The sequence below is a fragment of the Etheostoma spectabile genome, chromosome 12 (assembly GCF_008692095.1).
Source record: "Etheostoma spectabile isolate EspeVRDwgs_2016 chromosome 12, UIUC_Espe_1.0, whole genome shotgun sequence".
Classification (NCBI taxonomy): Eukaryota; Metazoa; Chordata; class Actinopteri; order Perciformes; family Percidae; genus Etheostoma; species Etheostoma spectabile.
Window position 1 is genome coordinate 28449091 of NC_045744.1, and position 11958 is coordinate 28461048.

At 41.9% G+C, this 11958-nt stretch overlaps 1 protein-coding gene across 8 annotated transcripts in view; it reads right to left on the reverse strand.

Annotated features, from left to right (window-relative positions):
- cadm3 (cell adhesion molecule 3) overlaps positions 1 to 11958 on the reverse strand; it is a 94639-nt gene that overhangs the window by 22013 nt on the left and 60668 nt on the right. For all 8 annotated transcript variants that reach the window (XM_032530762.1, XM_032530761.1, XM_032530760.1 and 5 more), the window contains exon 5: positions 7510 to 7647. In XM_032530762.1, the coding sequence (XP_032386653.1) occupies positions 7510 to 7647 (138 nt within the window). The remainder of the gene's footprint in view (positions 1 to 7509; positions 7648 to 11958) is intronic.

Consider the following 11958-nt stretch of genomic DNA (forward strand, 5'->3'; position numbering starts at 1 on the left):
GCATACTAACTGGGAACTATATTCTCAGAATTGGGATTGGCTTAAAGAAATGCAAGCAACCCAGAGAGTAAATAAGCAAATATTTGCTGCTGCACCACGTTCGACATGCTGTATAAATTTTGGAGGTTGTACCCACATGGTTGAATGCACATAATGTAACTTGCTTGTATATTGTAGCCTAATCCACTTTATAGCTGATAATATGTCAATGTTGGTAGCAGCTTGTTTTCCGCTGCTCCCAAGTGGCCAAGAAATCAGTAATTGGAGGTGTAATTCCTGTGCAAAATATAGAACACTGAACAGGCTGGGTTTCTATATACAAGCAGATCATGTAAACGGAAATATGATGTAGAGCAGATGGTGTAGAGGTAAGGATAGAGGTGTGAGAAGTTAAATATAAAAAAAAACTGAGCACTCAACCAACCATTTGTCAAATACAACACATATTTGTAGAGAAGCATAGATACTGTATGCTTTAGGGCTGTCCCGAATAAAAAAATGTGTGCTTCAGAACCAATCAACAGCAAAGGTTTGGTGGTGGCGGCCATGGAAGTGGGGGACCAGCAATCGATTGCCGCAGGGTGGTGGGGCAGTGGGAGTGTCACGAATGACTTAGTTGTGAGACGTCTTGTTGTGTTCTTTAACTGATGTTCTTTAAATGTGGTACAAGTAGACTTTACATTTCAAAATTAACGTTTTCCATCAGATTATTTACAGATCCGAATGCACTTGAATGCAGCTCCTCACACTGCCACAAACACAAATCTAATCCACAGAGAAAGTTCTGGCTAGTCCACACAGCATTCTGGGATAGGAGAAAAACATACTGTGGTTTATTGGCATTTCTTTATCACATCGTCTTGGGCGGTGCTAAGCGCCGGATGGAGGAGCAACGGCGCATCTGCAAAATACAACTGGAAAGGAACTTGTTTTGGTGGAACGTGTATGTTCAAAAGTTGCAACAGAAAACTCTGATTGGACAGATAGTCTAGCTAGCTGTCTGGATTTACCCTGCAGAGATCTGAGGACCAGGAAACCATTGTACTCAGAAATCCACTGGAGTTTAGAATGCCAACACAAAGAAAGCAGAAAAGAAGGACTTTTGGTGAAATTTACAGCAGCATATAGACTATACATCATTGGCCATCGCAGTTTGGTTGCATTTTTCCAAAAGTTGAATCCGTCTCAACTTTACAGTTTTGAAGGAAATACATAAAAAAAATAAAAAGATTATTATATAGAAGAGTATTCAGATCCCAAAATTAAAAATCAAATACCTATGCAACAAACAAATATCTGAAACAGTCTAATAATTCTGATGCAGCCCTAATGTGCTTGCTTCTTTTAGAGAGCTTACATCTGGTTATTGAATTTAGTTTGATATAAAACTGCTTACAAAACGCTTGTGTTAAACAAGAGAAGGCCACACACATTACTACTTGCACTTCCACATATTTGTTTATGCATCATAAGTCACCATGTACAGTCAATGTAAAGGACCAATTTATGATGTCAATGTCTTGTTACATGATTCATTATTATTAAAACTGTTCAAAAGTTTACAACAGTTCACAAAAGAGCCAAATCATTTCAAAAAGTTATGTTTCTAATGACTAATACATCATTAAAAAGGAAAATGAATATTCAATTGTATATTTCCAGCATTATTGGAAGTATGTGTGGCGTTCTCCTTCTTCAATGTTTAGGCCTGACAATACTACAGCACCTGCTGAAAATTTTATGGGATGCCCGTACTTTTTATTAAAACTCCTGTTCCAAGAATAAAAAAGGTGGGCAATTGGCACATTCTTGAGACTAACTTCCCCCAAGGTGGTGCTGCGATGTAGAGGAGGTGCTGGTACGGCTGCTGCTTCAAACCCTCAATTGTACAATCCACCATAAAATAATCATGTTAGGAAAATCAAACAACTGGATGCAGCAATCACTGCGTCCAGCCTGTTTGGGCCTTTGGAGAAGGGTGCTTGTGACCACACTTCTTGAAATTAGAGCTAAAACACTTAATCGATTAGTGGATGGAACCAAAATCAGTTCTCATAATAAGATGTAAAATGTTTTCATAATGAAAGGAATGAGTCTGCGAGTGCATGTAATGCAGATTTAACTGTGTGGCATTACATAAAAAATAAATAAAGCAGCGTACTACTTCAATTCCAGGGTTTTTCCTGATCCCCCTTCTGGGGGGAGGGCAGTAAGTCACAGCAGTATAAGCAAGATTGATCCCCATACAGTAAAGCCAATGAGTCTGTGAAACCATATTTGACAGAAATCTATGCATATTCCTGTTGTTTCTGACAATTTCATAAACAAAAATGGATATTATGCTTGAGTAAATGAGACCTCAATTAACAAAACTGGTTAAAAAGATACTATTAATATTAAAATAAATCAACGAGTCTGGTACAGACTGATTTTTATTCTCAATTCTTATCATTTTGGTGCTGGTGATTTTACGTTGGGGCTAGCTAAAACCTCTTTGGGGTGCGCCTTACATTCCTCTACGCTGAATTCATAATGGTCTCCTGAGCAAAGGAAGTTCTTAAAACATAAAGTATTACAGAAAAAAGCGTATGCAGTCTTTGCTTCATCCACAACAACGTTGTTGATTTATCATTTTATGAAATGTATCAAGTAATCATTAGCTGGGTTCTCCTTCTAAAAAGTATTTGCTCAGCTCCGTTTTCTTGTAAGTCAAAGTAATGAAAGGGAAGACCTGTTAAAATGTGACATTTTACTGCTGGTCTTGCATTTCTTTGGGTTTTGGACTGTCGGTCAGACAAAACAAATAATTTAAAGTCGTCACTTTGGGCTCTGGTAGACTGCTATGGACATTGTTCACTAGATTTCTCACTTTGACATTTTATAGACAAAACCCCCATAACAATAAGATCTATTAATAATGAAAGCAATTAGGGCTGGACTCTGGCGCAATAAACAAATCAAAAGACACTCCGATATGTTTTTGTGTCAGTTAAAAGAAAATATAAGAAGAAAACTGAACTTTAAAATGTATGTAATTCTTTTATATTTAATCCACTGTTCAATTTGTCAAATTAAAGAATGTTTGTTGTTTCCAATTCAACAATTTGTTGTATTCTAGAAGAATACTGAAAGCAGAAGAAATGCAGAACTAAGTACACTTTAATAAGCAAGTAATATCGTTATTGCGATATTCAACAACGTTATAGCATATCCTCATAACATGCAGCCCTAAAAGCAATCATCAGTTGCAGCCCTAATATGGATCACAAACATGAATAAGAGCAGTTGGATCACTGTGGATAGGTTGGGAGAAAGAGTGAGTAAAACTCTGTGTTTTTAACAACTTTGCTAACTGAACAAGGCGCTTAACCCCCGGCTACTGCAGCGAAGCCGCTCAGCTGACTCTGGTTCTACTTGGCATCTCCAGGGTGTGGAAACGTGTAGCTGTGAGTGGACAGCAATGCATGGCTTAACACGCGTGCATGCTCAGCGAAAGCCCTTCCCTGGATAAAGGGAAGGTTTAAAATAATCAAAACACTCATCAATTTTAAGATTTAATCGGATTACGGCCAGGGAAAGCGCTCACGTGTGATTTGTGCGTTCAATGAGGTCATCTGATTTAGAAAGAGAGCTAAGTAGTCCTGTTACTGGATTACCTGGTGACTGTATAACTGCTGGGATATATTTGCTTCTATCTTCAGGGGTGGAATCAAAGGAGTAACTTTGGGTTCAACATCAACATTTTCTTTTTTATTTCAAAATTTTAGACTTTTTAAGACTTTCTAAGACCCTGTGGAAACCCTACAACACTTGTTACTTCACTACATTTTGAAAAACAATTTTTGTGAGCACTAGTATTACAATGTTGTCATATGTGCTGCCTGAGCAACGAAATCTTGTGCAAAATGAGGTCTTTTACATGAGTATATTTTTAATGCAGGACTTTTTCTTTTTACATTGTGTTGCTTTTTTAAAAACCTTTTTTTAAGGATCTGAATACTCCCTTCACCACTGTCTATTTCTCTGATGTCTCTTTCCGTCTTGTTTCTTACATTACGTTGCTCCATGCGGACACACGCCCATGTACCCTTCAATATCCGCCCACTGTCTTGCATTATGACAATTTGGGCCGGTATTCAGCCTGTATGTCCTTAAGTGCCACCATAAATCCCCATTATCCCCAATCCAATACATCGATGTCACTAAATGATCCATAGCTCTTTCATACAGTACAACTAATACAGTCTTCAAAGCTCTTGGCCTTTCATTCTTCTCAATTACCACTCCCCTTCCCGCACTCTCTTGCTCTCCGTCTCCTCTCCTCTCCCCGCTCTCTTTATCTAAATCCTCTTTCCGGATTTCTCTCCCCGTTTCGTCAGCCTTCCTTCCTTTTCCTCCTTTCTGTCCTGTTGCGCTCTCCAGTTGCCTCTTCTTTAAAACTGGACCCACTTTGCTTCAGCCTCTCCCCCCAGTCTGCGCTCCCACTCAGACAGAGCAAAGCCGCCCAGCTACTTCATCTGTGGTTTTCTTAATTCCCCTTCTGCTCTCTCTTTCTCTCTATCTTTGCAGCTTCCATCAGTCTTTCAATATCCTCGCAGCAGCTCTGTCTATTTTTAAGCACACTCACACAAACACACACTCCCGCTCATTCACTCACTCCCTCTCTGTTCTCTCTTTTTCCTTGCAGTCCCTCGCTGTCATTTCTTGTGTGTCAAGAAACACGCACGCACGCACGCACGCACACACACACACACGCACACACACACACACACACGCATGCATGCACGCACGACGCCACACACATCGCACGCCGCCAAACACACACACCCTACACACACACACACCACACACACACACACACCTCTCTTTGCTTTTGCTCTCTCTCTACGTCCTCTTTTAATGTCAGTGAAGCTGTCAGAGAAGCAGTGATGAGCAGCAGCGTAAGGGCTCATCTTTCCTAACACACACAAACACACCACACACAGACAGACCGACAACACACACACACAGACACACACACACACACACACACACACACACACAACACACACACACACACAGACAACACCACAACACACAACACACACCACAGACTACAACACAGTAACTACACAGCAATAAAAGTATAAGCTGTAATAATAGCACGCTGACCTGTAGTACTTTTCAGCTATCTAACCGAAGATGAGCACTGTGTGACAGTGTGTGCGTGTGCGTGGTTCCAACATGACTGATTGGAGTTCTGTGGTGTCAGGTCGACTGGGCGAGGCCTCAAACACATCATCATTCACATCGAGTTGATCTCCTTCAAATCGCTCTCTGTCTGTCTCTCCATTTCTCTCTGCTCTCCCTGCATTTTAAAGGGTTGTTTCACCCCATGGTTTAAACACATCACAAAACAGAACCAGTGTCCCTGTTGCTTTGGATGCGACCCTATACCCAGACAAGACCCTTGATTCAGCAGAACCCTGGATTATGTTCAATGAGTCAGTGTTTTTTACCATTCAATGCCAACATCCAGGGCAATTCAAACATTGTTTCTGGAAAGACATGCTGCAAAGAAATTTTAATAAAACTTTTCAACGTTGAGAGCACCACAAACAAAATTGCTTTCACCCCCATTATATTGAATCCTTGGCAGAGATCTCAAGAGACAGATAGCTCAAAACCTGGCCCAATAAAACCTAAATCTGCGTGGCTTGACACCCTTACAGGGAAAATACATCTTTTTGAGTTTCTTAAGTGAGCTGACCCTTTGAACAAAAAGCCAATCTCTCTAAAAAAGCAACAATCTCCAGGCTCCTCTTTCCCTCTGTCTCCTGTTTTTAGTTCAGCTGTAACAAAAAGAACAGATAATCCGTCCTCAGGCGGGCAGCTCTCCCATTCCTCCCTCTCTTTGTAGCTTCAGTCCATTCTTTCGATTCATTTCAATCCATAATTATAGCAAACACTAACACTGCCAAGGCATCAGGACACAAGACTGCCATTTTTCCATTACAAAGCCGTCTAGAGTGTCGCATTTTCCCATCAATAAATCATTATCATATTATATTATCATATTATAAGAGTGTAATCACTGTAGAAAAGGCTTTTGCAAATAAGCTCTACCAGTCTGAACACTGCAGTCTTACAGTTTACAGACTTACCGGCATCTGGAGAGCTTTGCAGACAGACAGAGGGCGCTGTTCTCCCAGTGCTAACAGGGCTGAAAGCCTAGAGAGTTTCTGTTGAAAGGCAGATGGTGGAAGGAGCAAAAGGGCGACAGAAGCAACACTTCCAACATGTTTGTTCCGCTTGGTAAAGCAAAACAGAAAACCTTTGACTGATGAAGCAACAAGCGGTAGTGGGGTTTATGGAATACAAGGTTGTAATTTAGAGAAACTGGTATCAATGCCAATAGCACTGGTGTGACTCAGAGGCTGCCAATCGGCTCCTTGATTTTTCCGTTTATCTGGAAGAAAAAAAGCTAGCTAATTTGTCCTTGCTGTGCACTCTCTGCCTCTCCATTTTTCTTCCCTGCTCATTTCTCCCATTTATATGTAACAAAAAAACAGTCAGTCTGACCTCATGGAAAGCTTTCTTTATCTCTGTTTCTGTGTTCAACCTCATCCCTTCATCCTCTCCTCTGCCCTGCCCTTTATTGGTGGATTCTGTCGTTATCCCCGGCTAGATCCGACCCACGCTCTCTGTGGTGTCTCTCCCAGTAGCAGATATGTTGTGGCTCAAAGGATGACACACAGACGCACGCACACACGCACGCACGCATGCACACACACACTCTAAATACAATAACATAAAAACGCATACACAGTTCCTGAATGCATGCATAGGCACAAATGTAAAGGATCAGGACATGAAGGAATGATGGGGAAGAAGGGCACAAACACAAACACACTCACAGCATGTTTCTGCACTAGAGCACACACAGGCAGCGTGCTCTCGCACTTGCGAACACACACACAGGTTTATGACACACAGAGAGACAGCAGGCAATGTGGCGAGGACACAATACACACACAGCATGATCACACACACACACATGCACACAAGCTACTTTCCCACACACTTAAAAAACTGACACACAAAAAGGTGCATACATTATGTATGTGGCAAAATCCATGCTTGTGTACAGACATACACACTTGCAAATCTCTGTATACACTGATTATTGCAGGATCACACAAACACTGTACTACTATTACTGTAAGCACACAGAGAAACACACACACGCACACACATGCACACACACGCACACGCACACACACACACACACACACACACACACACACAAGCACAAACCACATCCTCACATTCCTACGGAGTATCCTTGCAACTACACACTCACACGCTGTCCACACACATAACCACACCCATGCGCTACCTTACCACACACACACAGATCCAGCATGAGAACAAACCAGAGTAGACACATCCAACACACATTTTCTGACCCCACTTTAAAAATACACACACAAACACACTGAGCAGCCTCACACTCCCTGTGTGTCTAACCTTCCAGCTCCTGGTCTCCTCGGTACCAGCGCAGCCTGGCGGGGGGTTTGCTGCCTGTACTGGTGCAGGTCAGGGTGACTTTGCCCCCCTCCGGCACTGCATTCTCAAAGCCCAAGATCTGAGGTTCACCGGGCACACCTAGAGCGAGAGAGAGAGAGAGAGAGAGAGAGAGAGAGACAGAAAGAGTTAGACTTAGAGAGAGAAAACTTTCATGCTCCAGGGCTCACCTTGAGCCAGAAAAAATAAAAAAGAGAGGTCAATGGCTGAGCTAACAAGTACTGCATGTTTTTTGCAAAAGTTGCTGTGTACGGAATTGGAGGACAAAAATGAATACAAACAGCAAAATACATACATGATACAGCATTCTCAATATCACAGACAAGCTTGAATTTATTTGGTCAATTTTGAAACTGATGGAAACCAACTCAAAGAAAAACAATGATGGAAGCTTGCATTGATTTGCCCCAAAAATTGGTTCCGTCATTGCACAGCAGCCCAAATGACTGTAAAGTTTCTGTTCACCCAGATGCATCACACCTACTGTTTCTCCATCGGGGCACATGCACTAGAATGTTTTTATGTTTTGCTGTCAAGCAAACACTTAAAGGACCAGAGTGTAGGATTTAGGGGACCTACGTGCAGAAATGGAATACAGTATTCATAAGTATGTTGTTATTAGTGTATAATCACCTGAAACTAATAATCATTGTAAACTAGGGCGGTGCAACATGGCGGGCAGGTTGCACCACCATATTTCTACAGTAGCCTACATTCCCCACAGATAGCTCATTTTCTGCTCTCCGTTTGTTGTCATTCTCAAACTCTGTTCTCTTCAGGAAACAAAAAACAACAGCAGATTTTGAGCTAGAAAGCTACACGCTGAAAATTTCAGTTTTGAAGAAGATTTGGATGGTACAACAAGGCAGGTCTGCTTGGTTCTTTCAGGGAATGATTGTAAAGATTTACAAAATGTATGTTTAGGGCATTTCCTCTCTAACTGGGACATCTTGGGACTGATTTGTGGATATCTGATGTTACTGTATTGTGTGAATAATTAACTTCATTTCATATTGTACGGGCCGTTTTCTTTTAGGGGGTGCAAATGTTTCACCAAAGTAGTTCCTTCCCGTGACAATACAGTATAACAGAACCACCATCGCTGCGTCCAGCGCTTAGCGCCACCATAGATGATTGTGATTGGTTTAAAGGAGAACTATGCTGTTTTAGCTTACTTTACCGTAAGTGAACAGCTTCAGAGTCATTGGATTGATTTTTTTTTTTGTTGCTTGAAGCGCCTGTGAGTAGAAAAACCACCCTTTCAACTTTTGGCGTCAGGAAGTATGGCGTGGTATCAGGTCTCACAATGTAATAATTGCTTCACGGCACTGCACACATACGCCCATTCAGGATCGGGCTAACAAGATAGCGAGTTTTTTCACACTATCGTCAAGGCTGAGTCGGTAAAAAAGAAGCAGAAAGCTAGGAAAGCATTGTTGGAGGAACAGAGAAAGAGGAAACGGCAGACTGATCGCGGGAGGGGTCAGACACAAGTAAACATTGGAGCTGCCAAATATCTATGATGAAGATGTAGGGGGAGCTCTATAGAGAAACCTGTAGGTGGGGAGCTCTATAGAGAAACCTGTAGATGGGGAGCTCTAGAGAGAAACCTGTAGATGGGGAGCTCTATAAAGAAACCTACAAGCAAAAAGAGAGAAAACAGCTAAGAAATGGCCAAAAGTGCATAACGCCCATTTAAAAGAATTCAAATAACACAAAGTGTTATTTTCTCCTATCCCAGAATGTATGTGTGGTGTAGTTACACCTTACTCCACAGCACTGTGGAGATAGGCCTGGCAATGCAAGATTAACCAAACTTTAGCTCTAGCTTTTTCACGTTAGGCCACCGTAGGCTCTAGAAGCCGCTAAATCCTAAACACTGTCCCTTTAAGGCAGTGCAAACCATTACTGTTGTGTCCCAGATGGAAAGGCCGAAATAGCTTAATGTTGTTATAACATTACAAAACTATTTAGGGAGGAGGTCGGGCTGTGAGTTTCACACTATGGGTGCCGTTCCAACCCTGTTTTCTACCAAAAATCCACCACAATCCACCGCAATATTTCGCTAACTGTAACAAGCGGTTGCAATGGTTATTTAAAGGTACTGGAAAAAGATGTCGCCATGGCAACAGGGGCACCAGATCAAAAGATTAAGTTAAGTTTGACTTGTTAGACAATATAGCAACACATTGTCCACTCTCAAAATATTTCCGTTTTTATGTAACATGAACTAGGGATTGCTGTGGTACTAAAAACTGGTGATAACGGAAACACTACATTTTATAATAACATTGACAAATAATCAATATTCAACAGATCTTCATTTCTTGTCAATAGCAATCTCTTTACTGTAATAATATCAGTATCACACCCACACAGTCTGGCTGAACAATATGCCCTTTTATTGATGAAGTATTGAGATTGCTATACTGTATCTGATAGCACTATCAAATGATCAGGTTTTTGAAATTGTGAAACATTGCAAAATGTTATACATACATATTTCACTGGGGAATTCCAAAATAACACTCAGTAGACTAACACGCCACGGAAATTTCAGATCACATTTTTAGTTAGACTTGAAAACATGACAGAACCGTGAAAGAAAACAATAACATCCTTCATTAACTTAACATTCCAGCTGTGGCACACATTAAGTATTCCCACATGTGCCTATTTAGATGGACAATGAAATGCAATTGCATTGCAAATGCAATCCCAAGTGAAGGAGTTTAAATACCTTGGGATCTTGTTCGTGAGTGAGGGGACAGTGGAGCGTGAGATTGGTCGGAGAATCGGCGCAGCGGGTGCGGTATTGCATTCCATTTATTGCACCGTTGTGACAAAAAGAGAGCTGAGCCAGAAGGCAAAGCTCTCGATCTACCGGTCAGTTTTTGTTCCTACCCTCACCTATGGTCATGAAGGCTGGGTCATGACCGAAAGAACGAGATCCAGGGTACAAGCGGCTGAAAGGGTTCCTCAGGAGGGTGGCTGGCGTTCCTTAGAGATAGGGTGAGAAGCCAGTCATCCGAGAGGAGCTCGGAGTAGAGCCGCTGCTCCTTCGCGCCAAAAGGAGCCGTTGAGGTGGTTGGGCATCTGGTAAGGATGCCTCCTGGGGGCCTCCCTAGGGAGGTGTTCCAGGCACGTTCAGCTGGGAGGAGGCCTCGGGGAAGACCCAGGACAAGGTGGCGAGATTATATCTCCAACCTGGCCTGGGAACGCCTCGGGATCCCCCAGTCGGAGCTGGTTGATGTGGCTCGGGAAAGGGAAGTTTGGGGTCCCTTGCAAGAGCTGTTCCCCCCGCGACCCAATAACAGATAAGCGGACGAAGATGCATGCATGGATGGATGAAATGCAATTCATTAAATGGGAAAAATAATAATGCATTACCCCTTTCAAATCAGCTGCATAGGTTCTGTATTAACTTGGACAGCCTTGGCATTTCTGCAATCCAAGTCTGACTGTTTATTCTTAAAACTTAAGGTCAGTTTGAAATGTCAAGTAAAGTTGATTTAGCAGCGACTGTTATATACTACGCCCAAAATTCATTAGGTAAAAGCCAAGATGGGAGTTAGAAGGACTCAGTCAGACTAAATGTTTTTTAGGGAGAAATTGGTGTCTTGTGTGTAAGTTTGCAAGAAGAACTAAAAGAGACAGAGGGATGACAGCAGCCAAAGGTCAGATTCAAACTGGCTTTGGCCAAGTGAGCCACAAAGATGTCCTGAGCCAAACCAAAATTTGATGATGGATCTTCCTCTCCCAGAGGTGTGTTCCAGATTCCGGCACAGTCGGTTAAAATAAGAAACATTTTTTGCTTAATTTCTATTTTAACTTGGTGCACAAGTTGTTGTTGTTGTTGTGGTGGTGGTTGTTAACGCAGGAGAAGAAATCTACATATCCACTCTGCCAAATACTTCAGAATCCACTCTTCACCATTATGGTCCAAGGCAAGCGTGGTGAGATTGAAACTTTTCTTACCGTACGCCATCTGGAGCTGCTGTGGGCGGCACTTTTCTCCAAGTGTTGGCGGAGTTTACTGTTATATTTGAAATTAATGAACATTCGGTTTCCCAGCTACCGCATAGCTCCATCAATACAGAGAGATGGACAGAGAGAGAGAAAAGTAGCAAGAGCTAAAAGAGTAGGAGAAGAGAAAGTAAGCCAGAAACGTAGAGATGGAGAGAGGGGAGACAAAGTCATGAAGGGACAGAAACTGATATATTTTCATTACAATAGACAAGAGTTTGTCCCAATTTCTGAAATTTGTGACATTTTTCAGGCCAGAAAATTGGAGAATGTTCCAAACTGCTAAAAGTTTTTAGGGAGCGAGGAAATTACTGACAGACAGACAGACAGACAGACAGACAGACAGACAGACAGACAGACAGACAG